At 38.5% G+C, this 20,722-nt stretch overlaps 2 protein-coding genes across 2 annotated transcripts; both read left to right on the forward strand.

Moving 5' to 3' along the window:
- Positions 1-54: 54 nt before the first annotated feature.
- On the forward strand, positions 55-11,906 carry LOC127958132 (A disintegrin and metalloproteinase with thrombospondin motifs 8-like). The gene is made up of 9 exons (XM_052556924.1): positions 55-983; positions 2,664-2,903; positions 3,811-3,943; positions 4,458-4,625; positions 6,608-6,906; positions 8,013-8,199; positions 8,373-8,545; positions 9,022-9,197; positions 10,378-11,906. Exons 1-9 carry the CDS (start codon positions 267-269, stop codon positions 11,111-11,113), a joined length of 2,829 nt encoding a protein of 942 aa, XP_052412884.1. The 5' UTR covers positions 55-266; the 3' UTR covers positions 11,114-11,906.
- Positions 11,907-13,342: 1,436 nt separating this feature from the next.
- LOC127958195 (zinc finger and BTB domain-containing protein 44-like) lies at positions 13,343-19,551 on the forward strand. Its single transcript, XM_052556986.1, has 4 exons — positions 13,343-13,666; positions 15,709-16,826; positions 17,817-17,901; positions 19,365-19,551. The coding sequence occupies exons 2-4, from the start codon at positions 15,740-15,742 to the stop codon at positions 19,549-19,551; spliced, it is 1,359 nt and encodes a 452-aa protein (XP_052412946.1). The 5' UTR covers positions 13,343-13,666; positions 15,709-15,739.
- Positions 19,552-20,722: the final 1,171 nt, after the last annotated feature.

Raw genomic sequence — 20,722 nt, forward strand, 5'->3', positions numbered from 1 at the left:
GCCCAAGACTGTATAAATACCCGCGCAAGAACATTCTTCGCTTACACAGTGAGCTGGATGATGAGTATTTCTTACAAGACTCTTTCTATGAACTCTCGAGACTTAGCCTAATTTGAATTCTTATTTAATCAATATTGATATTGTTCTTTTAATTTTCACTGGATTATGTTCATCTTAGTTTTAAAACAGAGCTAGCTATCAGTCATTCCAGTGCCGTTTTCTAATTTTTCAACACAGTTTTGGATATTTCTGTATTCACCATTAAAATGGTATCCACAGTGGTTTGTTATATGTTTTTCTTAGTAAATCTTATGTCTCAGTTAGCCACGAGCGAACTAAACGAGGAAGATGAGACAGTGCCAGTAAGCCTTACATTCAGAAAAGGTGTTTTTTGGAGGAATGAAGAGAGACAGCGTTTTAAGATCAATGCGTTTGGTCAACTTTTTCTGCTTGACCTGACGCAGGACAGCAGGTTCGTGTCTCCATCATTACACGTCCAGCGCATTAATGCAAAAAACCTCGCAGCCGTTCTGGACGCCTCCAGGAGCGGAGGTGTCTTCAGGGACGTGACCCCGTCCGGAGACAGCGGCGAGGACCTCAGAGACTGTTTCTACAAAGGAACGGTCAACTCCGACGAGGACTCGGTAGTTGCTGTCAGTTTATGTCACGGCATCCAGGGTACTTTCATAACGCAAGGGGACGAGTACTTCATTCAGCCTAAAGCAAGTGCCAAGACCACCGGCAAACCTTTCCCGCAGGTGCACGTCGTTAAAAGGCGAGCGTTTTCCAGCAGCAGTCACAGAGCGTCAAATATGGTCTTTGATCAAGAGAAAGTTGACAGCTTTGTGAAAACGAGCAACCTGAACTCTAGTGAAGACGGCAAAGTGCGACGCGCGAAAAGATTCGTCTCATCTGCGAGATACATCGAGACCCTGATAGTCGCTGACGCTTCTATGACACGTTTCTATGGAGACGAGATAAAGGTGAGCCAAGCGCGCCTTTAGAGAAGTCGCAAATTTCCGAGGTTTATTTTGAAATGCATGCGCAATTGTTAATACTACATTTGCTCCTTTAGGTGCACCTACTTTTTTGTTATCTAACTGATACTGAAACGTGTAGCCTATGTACAACTGAGCTACTGACCGACCTTTATTCATTTACTGAAGACTTTTCACCACTCATCCGAGGGGCTTCGACTGACCACCTGGTGAAACAACTTAACAGTATTAACTGAATTTAATTTTCATATTTAATTGTATTTATTTTACAAGCTTATATTTCGCAGTCATACCCAGATTGTGTCCTTATACGAACAACTGACTGCAATATGTACATGGAATATTTGTATAAAACGTTAGGTGAGGTACCTAAATAGATAATAATTCGTCTCACAAAGACCTATCAAGTCTTTTCAATAAGTTTTCCAGGTAACATTCAATATACCATCTCTGAGCACGCAAGGAAAGTGTGCGTAAACACGTAAAATTGATTTTACCAAGGAGGGCATTTTAGGTCAATATACTGAGGTGTTGTAGGGAGCAAGGATCTTATATCGAAAACGGCACGCAGGACTTTGTTTTGGAAAGTCAAAGCGTCGGTGATTTCTTTCTTCCCGCGGTTGCTTGCAGCGGGGTTTCTCTCATGGAGATAGAAAGATCAGGTTGGAGCTGGATGGAGTTACAAAACGCTTTGAACGAAATCTGTCAGTCCTTTCCACCTACATTATATAGTCCGGTTTTAAAACTATGCGAAGCTTTACGTAAATAGAAATATGCTAACAAAAATCAATCTTTCTGGATATGAATTACTTATTGAATTATGTGAATGAAAAAAAAAATCACTTCTACCCTTTAAGATCTGTACAGAATTAAACATTAAAAGTTGGGAATATGTGTTTATCCCTTTAACTGATGTGTTGCTAGCTATATGACTATTCAAAACAGCTGTCATATGGGCTGTTTCAAATTATCAAGGATTTCAGGACAAAACTGTCATTCAGGGACAAATTTCCATTCTAGGCGTTTTTATTTCCATGTAAAACTGCAGCTGTATTCACAAGTCGAAGTTAATGTATCAAGTTTTTAATAAAGGCTAAAACGAATTAGCCCTTAATGATCAGTCTATGATTTAGACATGAAAAGTAACATAAATCAGGGAAACCACTAAAAGCTTGTGGTTTGAGGGCGACCGTGGGGTTGGTTATACAGAGTGTAACAAAATATGAAACTTGTCTGTGAATCAGTATGAGAGAAAATAAAATACAGAGGAGGGCGAAAATGACATCCAGGAGTTGTTTGCGACCCTTTTTATTGATAGAATGAAGAACAAATGTTTAAATGTCTTGGTCCCATAAGCCTTCAGATTTGGGCCACCACTTTATTCTCTCCCCCCAAAATGCAAGTTTAATGAAGAAAATACTCACGCAGGAGCTGTCTTTGCTGGTCCTACTATGATATTTGTGACAGCTGCATTATTTTAATAAATATGTTGAACGTGAAACATAAAATATTGGTTCAGTCAGACAATCATCTAGTTTTAATGCCAAAAATACATCATGTTTTTGGAACTGTATATCCAGGGTTTGATATTTGTTTACGCAGTGTATCTGCAGACCATTTTTGTTTGATTACAACATTTCTGTTCTCTATTTTTTCTTTCTACAGCATTACCTCCTGACCGTGATGTCCATGGCAGCACAGATCTATGTTCATCCTAGCCTGAAAAATGCTGTTAGTCTGGTGGTAGTGAAGATGGTGGTTGTAGAGGATGAGGAGGTGGGACCTGAGCTTTCAAGCAACGGTGGTGTTGCCCTGCGCAACTTCTGCAGGTGGCAACAACTTTTCAACCCTGGCAGTCAGAGGCATCCTGAACACTATGACACTGCCATCCTGTTTACTAGAGAGGTGAGAGACTTTTTAGAACAAAGGAATCAAATTTAAGTGAAATTCATGTGAGTGACCCATGTATCAAATGTGTTTTGGGTTTAAAATTATGGCACAACTGGACTTTTTTTTATAGATTTACTTTTAATACTAGAAATATGTAGGTCATTTAATTAATTTTTCCATCAGGAAAGATGGCGACTTTTTCTCCCCAACATTTCCAGTCCACACACATTTTACAGATGTAATTACCTTCAGCTTTTGATTAACTCACTTGGCTACCACTTTTCCAAAACAAGACATAATTTCATTGAGTCAGTGACAGGGTCATGATCACAATGCTCAGCAGGGAACCCCTGTCCAATCTTGGAGACAACAAGCAAGAGCTTGTAGCTCTGCCAAAAACCAGAGGGTTAGCACTGGATAAAATAGTTGTAGGAGAAACAAAAATGTAGCTGGACATCCAGCTGAGAGCAACACAACAGAACGAAGAGAGATCTCAGTCCTGCTGAGGCTAGATGGAGAAACAGGTGGTTTTTATTTAGCGGAGGAGGTCTGGGTGTCTCTGGTCGTCTCACATGGCTTCCACTGAGACGTCTTCCCCAGTCAAGGTTATCCCTGTCTGGACAGGGAAGTGCTGGGCAGGCCCTTTGGTCTACACAGTGCTGTGTGGTCCAGCTATCTCATAGTTAATTTTCCCCCTCTGGCTTTTTTCTAGTATGCAGTCTGCCATGTATTTGCTTCATTTTACGATGGAAACACTGACAAATATGTTTTGCTGGCAAGAGCCTGCTTGGGGAAAAAAGGGCTGTCTGGAACTAATGGAGCGATGTCTGGATATCAGTGTCTCAGATGTGTCCCCCTCTCCTCTACTCTCACATCTCTCTGGCTCATTTGCCCACTTGTCTCTCTCTTTTTTTGACCTCAGGATATTTGCGGATATAAGGATTGTGACACTCTGGGTGTAGCTGACATTGGCACTATGTGTGACCCCAAAAGAAGCTGCTCAGTCATAGAGGACAACGGCCTTCAGGCAGCTTTCACCGTGTCCCACGAAGTCGGTATGTTCACACACATGACCAGACTCCATGTCTGTAGTAAGAGATCTCAGCCTTACCGACTGTCTGGACAAGAGCATGTGTTCCAGACTGAGTCATTAATTAATGTAAGCCAGCTGTTTTCAGCAGCTAAAATATTCGGAGAACTTTGTGTTACCATTACTCCTGTCGATCGATCACAATTTTGAATCGAATTCATCACATGATCTGAAGACTAAATTCAAATGAATCACAATTAATTTCATATCAATATTTAATTGCAAAATGATGAATCACATGTCAATATTTGATGAGAAAAGGACCATTAAATAATCAAATAGACTTACGTTGACTGTCTGAGGTACAGTTCTTCTCCATTGACTAAGCACCAAGTTGCAGTAGCAGCAGTAGTAATGACACCCTCTGGAAAGGCAAAAAGCACAATAAGCAACAGTGATCAATGAAAGATAGTCATATGTGGAAAAATTATTACACTCTACAGGTGAAGTGCATCTTTATATTTTCCTCTTTTTTTCAGGCCATGTACTCAGCATGCCACATGATGATTCCAAAATCTGTGAGAAGTTGTTTGGGCATCTCAACGGGCATCATATGATGGCTCCTTTCTTCGTTCACCTCAACAAAACTCTTCCCTGGTCCCCATGTAGTGCATTCTACATCACCGAGTTCTTTGACAATGGCCACGGTATGATCCTTCTCTGCCTGTCAGGATGCTGTTTTAATAATTTATTATTTTTTTTAAAGTTACAGTATATGTGAGTGAAAAAGAACTCCCTGAAATGCAGTAGCATTTGATTTGCTCCTGTCTTTCTGAGTGTATTTTTTATTAACAGCTGGTTTTCTCTCGGTTAACATTAGGTTTTCAGTTTTTGTTTGGTTTTGGCCTTAGAGCATAATGGTGCATATTTCCTAGAGACTCTGAGAGTTTTGAGATATTTTGCTACAATTGTATATCTGTCATTCAAAAGTTAATGGAAACATGGCACAGAGAGTCTACAGTATAATTTTCATCTTAATGTGCGGCGAAAAATCTCTATAATGTAGATGCCTGTCTTTTATGAATTTACTTTCTTTCAGTGTCTTGCACGTTTCTTGTTTAAATGCCACTTCTGTCTTAACTTACTCCCTGACCACTAATAATGGGCTGGTGGGACCACACTCTGTTATTTTGCTGAGAGTGTCAAAACTAACAGTCTTTGCAGAGTAAGCTCACTCTCACTCCATCTACTGATGTATGGTACGAATATACAGTATACACTACGGTTCAGAAGTTTGGGATCAGTAAGATCCCTCATTTCTGATGTCCCCTGTGCTCACCAAGGCTGCATTTATTACATCAAAATGAGTCAAAACAGTAACACTGTGAAATATTATTACAGTTTAAAATAACTTTTCCATTTCAATTCATATAAAAATGTCATTTATTCTTGTCTGGTCTGTATTTTCAGCAAGCGTTACTATAGTCTTCACCATGACAGTCTTTCAGATCAATTTTTCTGGATTGAATGGAAAGTCAAAAAGAACAGCATTTATTTTTAATATAAATCTTTCCATCAAGACTGTCCATTAGATATACCTAATATTAACTATGATTCAAATACAACAGGACAATTCACAATAAAGATGAACTCAGATAAGAAAAAGTGACAACTCCGGAAATATGGTAGACATATTTTCTCCAGTTGATTTATTTCCGTCGATATCTCAGTCTACACACTTTCGTTCCCGCTCTTCCACTGACTCATCTTCAATGACTCAAACATTCTAGGTTTAACAACTATTCCCTCACAGAGACAGTACAGTACGTGTAGCCAAGCACATGCTGTCTTTACCTACAGGTACTGTAGACTATGAACTGATATGGCTTCAAGGCTGTTATTTTCCATTGTTGTCATACCTGTATCCGTTTCACCAAATGCCTTCCATTACTAAGCATTCATAACATTCATTTAGGTCTGTAAAGCTGTATTGGAACCTTTCCAAATTCTTAATACTTAAGATGTTAAGGTATCCTCAATACTTTAAGCCTAATGAGATGTGGTCAATCTCAGAAAAACACAAAGGGAGTCAATAAGTCTGCATAAGTGTTTCAAGGCATTATACTGTCTCCATATCTTTATCCATGTGGATAAAACTATGTTTAGGAAGAACATTTCTTACATTTAAATTATACTTTCTTTTGTTACAGATAAAAACTATTTTTTTATAGCTGAGTATGAGGCTGCACGATAATAGGTTACATAATGGATATCTCCAGATGGGAGACTTATTAAGTCTTACGCACATTTGGGATGAGAAGAGGTACAGTGAGATCTCTCAGCAATGAAAATAGTCCCCTCAAGCTAATGTGCACACCTGTTTTAGACTTGCTGTATGTAAGAGATTGTTTTAGCTGAAGTAAACACTTGGTCAATAGCAACAGGCTTAAGGAAAACACTCCAAACCACCTTAAAAGCATAATATAATTTAAGTTTATATACATGTATTTGGGAGAAGCTTTTATCCAAAGCAACTTATCTTGTATTAAAAGTAACATATTTTATCAGTAAATGCTTTCTCTGGTAATCGAACCCTTGAACTTGGAACTGTTTAAGCTACAGGAAGACCATCTTCAAGTTGAATTGGAAGCAAATAAGCTAAATAAAACCCTGCATGTGCATTCCTCAGGTGACTGTTTGCTGGATCCACCTGTGAAGAGCATCCCTTTACCTACCGAGCTCCCCGGCCGTATGTTTGGTCTGGACCGCCAGTGCCAGCAAGCTTTCGGGGATGAATATACCCACTGTCCCAATGCTCCTGAAGATCAGGCATGTGCACAGCTGTGGTGTCGTGAGGAAGGCAAGATCCAGTGCACGACCAGGAATGGAAGCCTTCCCTGGGCTGAGGGTACTCCATGCGGGGAGGACAGGAGATGTCGTGAGGGTTCATGTGTGTCGAGTGCACTGGAGGAGGCGGGAGAAGAGAAGGTATGCATGCCCAGGAGGATGTGTGTATGTGAGTCATCCGGTTTACCTGTCAGCACGTATGCATCTAAAACACCCATGTACAGATTAACAGGCACCACTTTTAACAAATATCTAACACAGCAGGCGACGCCTTGCACATGGCCTCTTTGTGCGTCGCCCTCCTCTTCCTTTTAAAAATTGTAAACAGTTGTGCATACTGTCTCAGTGATCTCTTCTGTCTCTCTCAGATTATTCACAACTTTTACGTATTTCCATTCCTTTGACTTTAAAGATGACACATACTTTTCACCATAGTGTTTACATGTTTGAAGAAGTCTTAGAGGGCTTAGAGCCAGACAGTTCTTTTTTTTTTACCTTCAGAAAAAACTTGTTCGTCCTCTTGGATCCCAACCAGCTGAGCAGCTTAAAATAATCAGTCTACTTTAAATTCAGCTTCTAAATGCCAGAGAGAGTGAGAGGAAAAGAGAGAGAGTTTATATAGCGGGAACCTCAATTATTTTTGAGCCTTCCATTAAAGATGCATTTGCAATGTATTCAGCAAAGCCTCTTAAAAAGTGTGATTATATTTGGTGCAGTGTGTTAAAAAAAAACAAGCTTGTGATCCCAGACGGCCTGGCTGTTAGAAAGCATCCCTCAGCCAACTCATAAAAAACCCTGACAGAAATGCAGTGTGGTATGCTCACATTCCGTCAGCACTACGCTTACTGGAAGTGATGTTTAGGAGCGCTTTGCAAGGCAAAAGTGACAGTAAAGACATTTATAATGTTACAAAAGGTTTCTTTTTCAAATTAATGCTATTCTTTTAAAACTTTCCACACAGTTTCCACAAAAATATTAGCTTGTTTTCAACAATGATAATAATAAGAAATGATTCTTGATTGGCAAATCAGCATACTGGAATGATTTCTGAAGATCATTTCACACTGCTAATAAATTCTGCTTTACCATCACAGGAATAAAATAAATTTTCAAGTGTATTGAACGATACTAAATTACTAAATTGTAATAATATTTAGTAATTTTATTGTATTTTTACTGTATTGTTTATACAAGGTGCTGTACATTACCAGGAAATGTATATCTAACTGCCTCTATTTGTGTTCTAGGTGCCAGTCAATGGTGGCTGGGGAGAGTGGGGCCCTTGGGGGCCGTGTTCACGTACATGTGGTGGGGGTGTGGAATTTTCTCGCCGTGAGTGCACTGCTCCAGTGCCACAGAATGGGGGCTCATACTGTGTGGGACAGAGGGTCAAATACCAGTCCTGCAATACTCAGACATGCCCAGAGGACCATGGTAACATTTTATAAATAAACCTCCATACACACACTTGGTGGCATAGGTCACATTATTGAGGCCTAGAGAATGAGTGAGGGGAGTGAATGGGGTCAAGAGCTTGAAGGACTATGCATTTGTTACAATTACAGTATTCTAAGTGGTGCACCAGTGACCATTTTTATAATCCACAGGAAAAAGCTTCAGAGAGGAGCAGTGTGAGAAGTATAACACTGAACGTTACTTGGACATTCAAGGAAACATTAAGCAGTGGATCCCTAAATATTCCAGTGTCTCTCCACGAGACCGCTGCAAACTCATCTGCCGAGCCAAAGGGAGCAATGAATTCAAAGTTTTTGAAGCTAAGGTGCACATCCGTTGAAAATGTTTTCTAATCTGATCAGCAATAATAACATAATAAATAAGAAATTTTAGTCTCTTCTGTGTATCTGCCTGCTCTAAAGCTTTACTAAGATGTCAGATGATCTCTTTCTTAGACTTCCCTCTTGCCACAGCCCCATTGATATCTTTACACTCCCACTAAACTCTCATGCATGAAATATTTTCCCTGTTGTAAAATGTGAAACCTGAGCACCCTAACCCCACAGTCCAGCTGCTTGCTTAAGCTCTTGAGTGCACCTCTGTAACTGATATTTCAGATACAGCTGAAATGTACTTGGTTTTGCGTCATCCGCACAGAGTTTGTGCTATTCCGCTTTATGTGGAATAGCCATTATGTTAGAACAGAATACACTGGAGCACTTAGGCTGCCACTGCAATGAAAGTGTTTTGTTTATGGTTCTCTGTCTATTCTAATGCTGATGTTTCATATGTGCTGTGCAGGTAGTGGATGGCACCACCTGTGGGCCAGACACCCCATCTATCTGTGTTCAGGGCCAGTGCATCAAAGCTGGTTGTGACCAGGTGATAGGCTCCAATGAAAAGCTGGATAAGTGCGGTATCTGCGGAGGTGACGGTACAAACTGTAGGAAAATAAGCGGCTCATTAAACAAAGCTACGTAAGTATAGATTGTAAGCATTATTAATACCATTTAAAATGATGGAACACACTGGGAAAGGTGTGAGCTACTGATATAACTGAATCTATACATAACGATATTATAATCTACAGTATGAAAAATGGATATTCGAGGGAGATTACCAATGGAACCATCATTAAATTATTCTCTTTTCATGAATTGTCTTTAAGTGAGCTTTAAAAGACAGCTAAGGTAGTCTAAATGTAAAAAAGGGTAAATGATAATGTACAAATGAAGTATCTAATATAATATCTATAAATGTAAAAATTCAGAGCTCTAGAAGCTCTTTTCACAACGATACCATAGAGGAACCATTGTTCTGTGAACAGTTCTTAAAAGAACGGTTTTTGTCTTAAGGTGTGGTCACAGTAGTAAAATTGCAATGAAATTTTGCAAACAAAAAAGTCCATTGTCTATAGAGGGTTATATATTGAAACAACCAAAATATCCATTGGGGTTCTCATCACTTTTGACATAATGTAATTTTTGCCTGGTGCTGGGTGATATGACAGTACATAACAATGATCATCAATTTTTGGATCTAACTATATTGCATTTATAGTGTTGTCTAGCAGATCAAGTATGCTATGTACTGTACATGGACCACTAGTTCTCTGAGTCCAACTGCCTTTAATTTAATCAGTAATTAAGTTTTACTCCCGTTTTCACAGTTTTACTAGTGCCAACCAAGTTACAAGGCGTTTTGCCACTCAGTCTGGTTGAGTGGTCATATAAGGTCATGAAAGTGACATCAATGCATACCCTCTATTGTCAGAAACACAGACATGTATGAAGCACCTTTCACACACAAGTCACTTTCAAAATAAGCAAGTTTTTATTGGTCGAAGCAGCAAATTCATGTGACCAACTTGAAAATGAGTAAACCCTGCAAGGGGAAGTTTTTCACCCTCACATAAAAACTTCTGATAGAACAGAATATTATTGGAATAGTAACCTATTCTATTAGAAGGTGGACCACACCTTCAGAGTAAAGAACCATGGAAAATTCTGCAATGGAAAGACTCCATGGATGTTAAAGATATTTCATGTAACCAGAGATGCTAAAAAAGAATCTGTTAATTTAAAGTGTGTATTGTCAAATGATGACCAATATTGTACCGCTATTCATATGATACACTGTTTATGCCTATCTCCACAGTATTGGCTACACTGATATTGTTACCATCCCTGCTGGGGCAACTAATATTGACATAAAACAGCGCAGCCATCGAGGCATCGCACACGATGGTAACTACCTGGCGGTAAAGATGGAACACGGAACCTACATCCTGAATGGGAATTTCTCAGTGTCTATGGCAGAGCAGGACATCCCAGTGCCTGGCGCCATGCTTCGATACAGCGGCTCTTCCACCACCTTGGAGCGCCTCCTCAGCTTTTACAGTCTTCGGGAGCCCATCACAATCCAGCTGCTGTCCACCGCTGGGGACAACTCACCCCCTAGAATCAAGTATACTTTCTTTTTGCCGAGGGATGTGCCTTTTAGCAAGCCTGACACAGAGAGCAGGATTTCGCCACATGTCATCTTGCCCTTTGGGGGAGCTGACTGGGTCCTGGGTGAGTGGTCTGAGTGTTCCAAGAGCTGTGGTGCTGGATGGTCCAGGAGAAGCGTGGAGTGTAGAGATGGGGATGGATCCTTGTCTCACCTCTGCGATGCCGACCTGAGACCGGCAGACATCCGGCCCTGTGGGGATCTGCCCTGTCCCATGTGGCAAATGGGGCCATGGTCAGCCTGTTCACGGACTTGCGGAGTCGGACAGCGGCACCGCACTGTAGTCTGCATGGACTACACGGGCAAGGTTCTAGAGCATGAAAAGTGCAACCCAGACAAAAGGCCAGAGGTAGCTATAGCAGAATGTTTTTATCAGGACTGCTAAATCTGACATTATGTGCAGTAGTAGAGAATGAGGAGGTGGTGGGATCCATAGTGACTGAGAAAAAGCTTCAGAAACAAACTAAGAAGCTCTTGGGTATAGAGCATTAGATTGGAGATTGCTTGTCAAGCATAACCAGGACATTTGATATGAGTTATTATCTATACCATGGTTTAATCTAATTCTGTCTTTTAACCACAAAGGTAACCTCCCACGGAGATCTACCTCAGTCAATACAAGCTTCATAATGTTCACAGTTTAGAGAGGAGTCCGTTGGAAACCATTTGCACAAACCTGCTGAAATGAGTCCAAATTAAGGTACCTAAAGGTGGTCACATTAATGATTCAAGTCAGATCATCCATCTTTTTAGAACTGTCCACAACGGACTGCATTTTAGTATCTTTATACATGCTAGACTAATTGATTTCACACATTTATTTTAATTGCCAGCTTATGTTTTGTAGCATTTAGTCTGTTTCTTATAAATATTTACTCCTTTTAATACTGGTATCACCCTCAAAGGCTTTCAGATTTTTCATATTGCAACACTGGAGGAAACAGTATTTGGAAGTACAGTCCTTTACTGGTCTCACAATAGCTGTATGTACATAACATACACCGATAAAAGCTGAATAGATACAGATATGCTAATTTTACCTTTAAAATGTTGCCTGGTTATGACTGTTGATTTGGATGAATGATTTTAGTTTGTAATGTAGAATCAAAGTGGAATTGCCTTCTCTCACACACTGTTGGTTTTTCTGTACATATATAAAGCCTTGAGGCAACAAGCTATCCCCGTTTAAGAGCAACCGTGTAAAGACTACAAAGTGTGCCTTTAATTAATTAATTTCTCTATTGGCATCCACTGGTGCACATTACTTAAAAGGGATCATTTAAAATAACGGATACTGGCATATGTGAGTTTACAGGAGAAAGTAATTTATTGTTAAATGTTCATTTAGAAGTGGATAATTACTGTATATTATTGGACACACATGTGCCCTCAAGATAATTGCAATGATTACTAAGACACAAAAAGAGAAAATACATTTCCTGTGAAAGACACATTGAGATTGCATGCATCTTTGCAATCTATATTCTGTTAATTTTTTCCTTAGTCTTCCAAGCTTTAGTTGACACTGTATAAATGCATTTAAAAATCTATCACCCACACACATTATAAGAAAGAAGAGAAAAACAAACCTAAATGTCGTTAATGAATATTATTTTATGTAATAGGACAACTATAGGCTTATTGTTCTGAAATTTTCCCTTTAGCCGTACGATCACTGATTTTTGTTGCCAGAGCCATTTCACATATGCTAAAATTACATTTAATTGGATACTTGCTAATTTTCTAGGCCTTTAATGTAACTGAACAAAACCTGTAAAAATTTCAAATATGAGAGAAAAGATTTGCATTCCATCTGAGTCAAAAGTATGCAAGTTTTGAAATGGTGCATATTTGAAACTAAAGCATTCTATCCCTTCAATGAAGGTCTGCACAATGCTATTGTTATAGCTTCCTTTTACAAGCTATTTATTTTTCTACCTTCAACACCTAATGTTTTTTTCTTGATGCTGTTGTCTGTCTTATAAATGATTTATGTAAGAATTTAAATCAATTTAATGTGTCTACAATAATAAAATTCTTCTTGATTCATTTGTAAGGCCTCCATGTCAACACATTGTTAACCAATAGCTACATTGTTACCTTGTGTACAAATGAATTAATAAAACTCAATGAACAACTGTGTATAAAGAACAAATAGATGAAAAGTTGTAAATTCAGACTAACAAAATACTGGAAACTAAGATCATTTTGCAAGATGCAAATGTAGTTAAATAAGGACTCCTATAGACTTTTGTGCATATATCCTTATAGATTTTGTGAGGAGAAAGGTAAGTTTCCTACATTCAATCAAATCCTTTTTTTTCTTTTTCTTTTCTTTTTTAAAGAATACATTAGTAACTACAATGTCACATGTAATGTTATTTCATAATCTCAAAAAGGGCAAAGACAACACTTGACAAAAAAGCTTTCTAAAACCAGTAACATATAACTATGTAGTCTGAAACAACTTTACACAACATCTTTAACAACAAAAACTCTTTAATACCTTATAAATGGTCTACAAAAATGGAAATCGTGCTTTTATTTTGTGTAATTTGCGTCATCACAGCGCTTTTGAAGTCATCAGTAAAGCATGAAAGGTCAGTCGCACGACTCGGCACGAGCCCCGTGAAAAGCATTCTGGGATACAATATGTAAACATCAGCCTCAAACCTGTCAGAGGGGATTCCAATGCATTTTATACATAATTACATTTTAAACCGACTTATTTTTTATGATTTAGCTATTTAATACAAACGGGGCACTCGACTTCGTGGTTTATATGGATGTGACGATGCTGTCAAGAAGCGACAGTACTTCTGTGCAAGTGTCAGAATTCTAGCGGCTAAGTTAGTTAGCTCGCTGCTGGGTCACATTCATGCGCTTATAGTTGTCTTACATTTCACATTTCAACGGATTCATCCATTCTTTGTTACCGGTGAGCTGCACAGATATACATCTAACGCAAGTAATGTTTCGTACACTGTGTTGACGCTGACGGGACCGTTTTAGCCGTCGTCGGAGAGATTAGCGAGCTAGCCAATGAATGCTGCAGGTTAGCTGGACGTCGTTCTCAGACTCTGAAAACCATGATGCATGTTCATTTTCTTAAGCAACGTATATTATTTGGACGAGTTTCTGATAATGTCACATTGTTAACTCGCAATGGGTTTTCATATATTAATCGTAACCTAACTCTGGTTTACACATCGCACAATAGCAGGCCACATCCAACCTGTCAATATACGCAGTTTTTGGTGATTCAGAAATCCAAGTGTGCATCAGTCTAAACCTTTGATTTGGGAGTTGGATATAAACAAGTGAGAATTGTACTGTTACGGCTACTACTGTGAATCAATGTTTGCTATTTGATACATAAACAAAAGCAACTCGTGTGTAAAGCCACGCCCCTCTAACTTTCACTAACAGCCATCAATAAGATGCCATTGTCCCTTCCCGATGAATGATATCTGTAATTAGGTATTTTGGTTTTTATATGTTTTTATATTGGTATGGCATTTATGATAGTTTAAAGAATGACACATTTTAAATGTGACATCTTAATTTATAATTAAGACTTAAGTCATAGTTATGGCATGTTGCTGTTTTATAATAGTTTATATTTTCAATCTGATATTTTTGTCATAATGATGTCAGTGATTTTTGCCTTTTTATGTCAGTTTTGCTTCTATAACTTTCTTTGTTCACAGTACTTTTTTGCTAATTTTTTAGAATAATGTTGATGTGGACTATAAACCTGTAAAACAAACTAATTTAATCTATTTACTGTTAATAAGTTACGACGTTAACTGTAAAATCCTTAAACGTGCATTTCATAAACAACAGGGATTTGTATCTATTTTATAGATCTAGCTTTTATCTGTCTCAAAATAGTTAAAGTCACTGTGAAATGCACCTTGTCATTCTAAGAATTGAAAGTATTGTCTTTCTAAGAATTTAGAAGGTTTTTTAAGCTGTTTCTTAGCTTACTTCATCTCCACTACAGTTGCAAAGTTTAACAGCGTGAGATAAGGACCAGAGATGGACCCTTTCTCTCTAAACCCAGCCGGACTCATTTGGATATCCGTATAGTTTAGACATATCTGCCATCCCTCTGTTAGCTGTCAGCTGGATCCAAGCAATGCGATACCAATTTTCGGCAGATGCTATTTGAGGGAGTTTATGTTGGCTTGGAAATGTAACAAAATCAGGATTCCTCAGCTTTGAATCATTTTAAGTATGTGCTTTTGCTTTGTGTCATAAGGACCTCTGGAACTGAAAAATGCTGAAGGTGTAAAGCCGCGTGTCTTCTGTCTGTATAAGTAGCTTTGCTAGATCAGCAGTGAGGAGAAAATTTCCTTGCCAGTGACATAAGTGAGATGGATGAACTATTTCTGGGGAGGAAAACATAAAAAATGTACAATTTGAAAAAGTCATTTTTTGCAGGTACTTTTTTATTATTACACACATAATATTTAAATAAAAAAAATTATGTAGGCTATGTGTGCAAGATATTTGGAGTTCTCATGTTTTTGCAACACTAGTGTTTAACAATGAATCGATTGTCAAAGGGATAGTTAACCCAAAAATGACAATTCTGTCATCATTTACTCGACCTCATGTTGTATTAAACCTGCATAACTTACTTTCTTCTACAAAAAATAAAAGAAAATGTTCTGAGAACAACAGTCCTCAAAATATCTACTTTTATGTTTCACAGAAGAAAGTAAGTCATACATATTTGACACTTTATTAAACTATGTTGAGTTAATGTTTTGTATGATCTATCCCGTTAATTTAAATGATTATGAATATTCCTGCAAACTTACATCCCTACTTCAAATATTCATTTACAGATTGTGTCGTGTTTAGAACTACAACAGAACAAATAGCTTATGTAGCTCAATTATGTCCAACCGTGTAAACATAACTTGCTATTATTAGCCATTTTGTTCCACTAAAGTATCTTATTCTTTCCAGGCAGTCCAGACTCCTCTTCCTGCTGTGAAGGATGGGTGTGAAAACCTTTACTCACAACTCCCCCAACCACAGCCAAGAGCTTTTGGATAAGCTCAACACCCTACGCAGTGAGGGCCACTTTTGTGACGTCACCATTCGCGTACAAGGCCAGATGTTCTCTGCCCATAAGGTAGTGCTAGCCTGCTGTAGTGACTTCCTTCGAACAAAGCTTTCTGGGAAGCCAGCTGAAGAAGACACTGTAATAGTAAGTGAAGATAACAAACATGTGCTGGATCTCCAACATGTGACGGTCGCAGGTTTCGCTCCTCTTCTGGAATATGCGTACACGTCCACCCTATCCATTAGTACGGAGAATATCATAGACGTACTGGCAGCTGCTAGCTACATGCAGATGTTTGCGGTGGCCAACACTTGCTCTGAGTTCATGAAGTCCAGTATCCTGTGGAACTCTGCATCCTCAGGAGCAGGAGGTCCTGGTAGCACCCAACCTCCAGTTTTACACAGACCCCAAGAGACCCCTGAAGCCCATGCGAGCTGCACCCTCGCCCCTGTAGATGCCCTCTCGCCATCTCCGGTCTCATCCGAATGCAGCGTACCGGAGCGGCCCATTCCTGTGTGCCGCGAGTCTAGACGCAAGCGTAAAGGCTTTGCGAGCCCGCAACCAGCATCCTCAACCTCTCCGCAAGTCCCCAACCCTTCTCCCTCCTCTTCCTCCTTCCCAGAGAGTTCAGCGCAGGCTCTGGAACCATCTCTGGCCTTCTCCTGGACATACCCTTTTGGTGTGGACCGGCGGTTTGCGGCAGAAAAGTCAAAACTACCGGAAGGCCTCCTGGAACAATCTGGAGCACCGGGGCAGGACTCTAGTGGACGGGCATTGGTGGAGTATTTGACCTGCGAGGGCCCACGTGGCCTGGGCGTAGGGGGTGCTGCAGGGGTGGAGGAGGAGGAAGAAGAAGATGTGCAGGTGAAGGTGGAAAGGCTGAGTGATGAAGAAGTGCATGAAGAAGTTTCTCAACCAGTCAGTGCTCCACACAGTTCTCTGAGTGACCAGCAGACAGTCCCTGGCAATGAACACACCCAAGAAGATCTTCTCATCAGCCCTCAGTCCTCATCCATTGGTGAGACTCTACTTAATAGTGATCGACATTTTGGCTATTTTGTAAAATATCATGTGGTGTGGCATTCATGATGTTAAAAAAAAAAAAAAAAATGTTACCTTGAAAAATACACAACTGTTTTTTAAATGTTAGGTCAATATTTTTTTTTAAAGAAATGAATACTTGTATTTAGCAAGAATGCATAAAATTTATCAAAGTGACCGTAATGCCATTTAGAATGTTACAAAATGCTGTTACAAAAAATAAATGTTCTTTTTAACATTCTATTCATCAAATATATGCATATGCATGTATGCATTAATTATAATTGTCATTATTTTAATATTGTTAATAATACTTGTGATAAGCTTTGCCATCAAATATGAGATCATAGAAAATAATTATTGTATTATTTCACAATATTAGTTTTACTGTATTTTTGGTCATATGAATGAAAATGAAATGGTGAGCAAGAGTCGTCTTTCACTCTTACTAGCCTCAAAAATTTCAATAGCAGTGTATATTTCACAACACTTTTTGCAATAATGATGTGTTTCCATTCATGTGAAAACTTTTTTTTTTCGCTTGATTGGTGCACATGCCATTTAAGTCATTAAATTGAAACCATCCTGGTTCTTCCAAACCATATGAAATCAACATGAATAGAAGGAGTTTGTGTGTTGAAATGTTTTAGAAATCAAGTTTAGAACACATCTGTGACATTTCTTTATTGTAAGCACTTTCATATGACATTGACCCACGTGATTAGTGTGTCAGTAGATTATCAAATTCATTATTTCTGTTAACATTTCAATGGATCATCCTTATACTTACTTAACTTTCAAATGTCATATTTACCTCATATTTATCACTGTTACTCTCTGATTAATTTGTGCACTTATGAGAACGTTTTTTGTCTGAGGCTATATCTGTTAAAATAAAAGTAGATAACAAAATATTAAGATTTTACTGGAACAGAGGTTCAGAAACAACCTTCTGCTCTCTCTTCAGGCTCCTTGGATGAGGGGGTGACGGAGGGTCTCCAGTCCATGCAGGGCACTCCAAACACTACTGGTCACATGGAGGAGGATGAGAGGTAAGACCCCTTTGGTGTCTGTGTTGTTTTTACAGAGTATGCTTTTACGACGTCTCAATTTTATGATTGAACTAAAGGGCCCCTCTGAGGAGGGACATAATATTTAAGTCTTCTCATCATCGTCTTTCCTCATGTATACTTACTTATTAAGCAGAAGAGGCTCTGTGATATTGTAGTGGCTATTTAGATGGGGATTTCTTGCCAAGAGGCCAGAGAAGCTAGTTGGCAGACTTTCTGGAAACTTCTTGGACCTGAATATGCCTTTTGGAATATTGGAAGAATAGGGAAATGGTATGATGCAAAACAAATGGGATAAAAAAGACACTGCTTTCCGTCTTAGCAGTGAAGTCTGCTTTTATATGACAACTTGATATACCTGACTAAATGTGTTATATGTTAGCCTTTAACTTTTGTGGGTTGATCTGAGTGGATCTGTAGACAAAGGGAAATGGAAGTGATCGCATGAATACAAGGAAAATACTCAACAGGCAATTTGAAGACTAGTGTGGCACATTCCCACCCAAATTTACATTTATTCATTTAAAGTGGTCATGAAATAGTAAATCAACATGTCTTATATATTTACAAATATAAGGGGATACTTTACAATAAAAAAAGTTTAATTCCAGTCGTGACATCATTGTTTTCCTCTAAATGCTGTAACACACTAAACAAGGAAGTCTGCTGATCTGTCATGAGAGCAATACATGTTGTTTGTACTCTGTAGGACTGTCTAGCATTGACTAGATGTAGACAAACTGAAGCTTCAAAAACTCTGTCCTTCTTTCTTTTTTGGACCTCAAAAATAATTATTAGAAAAAATGTTCCACCTGTCCATATAATTAAAGTATATGGCAATCAACATCAGGCTTTTTAAAAAGATGCTACAGTATCAGAGAGTGGTCACATGCGACAAGTGACGTATATACCATGTTTTCTGCGGGTATATGATAGGGTTTGGTAAGAAACAAACTCAAATTAAACATTATTTAACAAATATCCTGACTTGGCCGTTGGTTTCTGCGCATGACTGTGTCTGTGATAACTCGCAACACAAAGTTATTCAACTCAGTGAACAAACTACACAGATACTTTTTTTAAGCGTTTTGGTTTTTTGTGTCCCATTTTTTATTTATTACATATGTTAAACTTAGGTTTGTTTCTAACCAAATCATATCGTATACCCACAGAACACTTGGAATATTTGGCACATGTCTCATGTGACTCTGTGATACTTTCGTGTCAAAGCTTGATGTTGATCACCATATACTGACATTAGATGGAAAAGCATGTGCGGGACTTTTTTAAAAATCTCCTTTTGTGGTCTGAAAAAGAAAGAAGGGCATACATATTAGAACAACACAAGGGTGAGTAATTGATAACTATCCCTTTAATGACTACTAAACCTCTGTGTGCAATTGGCTCATCTAATTTAGTCTCTTGTCCTGTCACTCTTTCTCCAGGCTGGAGAATGTCCAGTACCCATACCACCTGTACATTAGCCCGTCCACTCGCCCAGGACTCAACGGTCCTGAACGGCCTTTCCAGTGCCCTACATGTGGCGTCCGCTTCACTCGAATACAGAATCTCAAGCAGCACATGCTCATCCACTCTGGTGAGCACCTCTGCTATTACTGGACTCCACATTGACGGGGCACTGCATGTGAAAAGAAAGATAACTTTTTAGCATTTTGCTTTTTTAGAGGGGGCATTTAAGGCTGGGCAATAAACAATATCATACTGAGTCTGCAATAAAATACATTTTTATAATAAGCTTGGGACATTTTAAACCTATGGATTAATCTAACAATCTCACACTGCAGAAATAAACATGACAACAGCAAATCAGTGCATGCCATTAATGTCACACATTTTATCATGTGCCATCGCAGTATATAAAGACATGAACTTTAACTTCATCAGAGCTGTTCTGAAAGTCACTTCACAAGCTTTTCACAGTTTTATTTTTAGAAAAACTATTGTCATCTACAATCTGAAGCTCAAAGATCTTCACGACAACTTTATCAAAATAAAGGTACAGCTCAACTTGAACTTACAGTAATATACGTACGAAAATGTGCTTCTTGAAGTAAAAGTAATAATATTAATTAAGATTATTATTTTTAATCAGTGTCATACATACAACCAAGTTATATTTTTTTCATCCATATTGTTCCTGTGGCTCATTGGTAAACCATTGAGTTGCGCAAAAGGTTATGTGTTCAATTCCCAGTGAACACACATACTGATAAAAAAAAATGTCTAGCCTGAATGCCCTGACAGTCGCTTTGGATAAAAGCATCTGCTAAATGCATAAATATAAATATAAATTAATGGTGAATGAATATCATGATAAATATTTATGTTGTTTGATTTGGAGGAAGAAAAATAGTAAGAATATTTTTGGTCCTATCACCCAGCCCTACTTAAGAGTAAAAACACTACATGACCTAATAAGATTATAGTGACTATAATATAGTGTTTGCAGTACTTTGTGGATAACTTCTGTCTATAAGCATTTTGCTAACACTTCAGCTGCTAAAACTTCATTGTTGAAATGTTTTAGGATAGCTGTTTTTAGCTTTCACACTAGAACATGGAAAAGCTTAAAGTCGGGCCCTGTGTTACATAAACGTCTTGTTTGGACAAGAAGACAACACGATTCACCCTAATCTCTTTGTTAGTTTATACAGAGATGGCATTTGTTTGCTCCTCATTACAGCGATTAGTTATGGACTGGTGAAAGCGATTGTACGCAGTTGGTTTAGATATGGGTTAAATAAACAACATACCTAACTTGACATATATTGCTAGATTGAAC

Source organism: Carassius gibelio, chromosome B5, assembly GCF_023724105.1.
Source record: "Carassius gibelio isolate Cgi1373 ecotype wild population from Czech Republic chromosome B5, carGib1.2-hapl.c, whole genome shotgun sequence".
NCBI lineage: Eukaryota > Metazoa > Chordata > Actinopteri > Cypriniformes > Cyprinidae > Carassius > Carassius gibelio.

Excerpts from the sequence above, each read along its gene's own strand:
- LOC127958132 (XM_052556924.1), top strand. The coding sequence starts at position 267 with ATGGTATCCACAGTGGTTTGTTATATGTTTTTCTTAGTAAATCTTATG. Across the intron at positions 984-2,663 it reads TCTATGGAGACGAGATAAAG|CATTACCTCCTGACCGTGAT; the intron begins GTGAGCCAAGCG and ends TTCTTTCTACAG. Across the intron at positions 3,944-4,457 it reads CACCGTGTCCCACGAAGTCG|GCCATGTACTCAGCATGCCA; the intron begins GTATGTTCACAC and ends TCTTTTTTTCAG.
- LOC127958195 (XM_052556986.1), top strand. The coding sequence starts at position 15,740 with ATGGGTGTGAAAACCTTTACTCACAACTCCCCCAACCACAGCCAAGAG. Across the intron at positions 16,827-17,816 it reads CCCTCAGTCCTCATCCATTG|GCTCCTTGGATGAGGGGGTG; the intron begins GTGAGACTCTAC and ends CTCTCTCTTCAG. Across the intron at positions 17,902-19,364 it reads CACATGGAGGAGGATGAGAG|GCTGGAGAATGTCCAGTACC; the intron begins GTAAGACCCCTT and ends CTCTTTCTCCAG.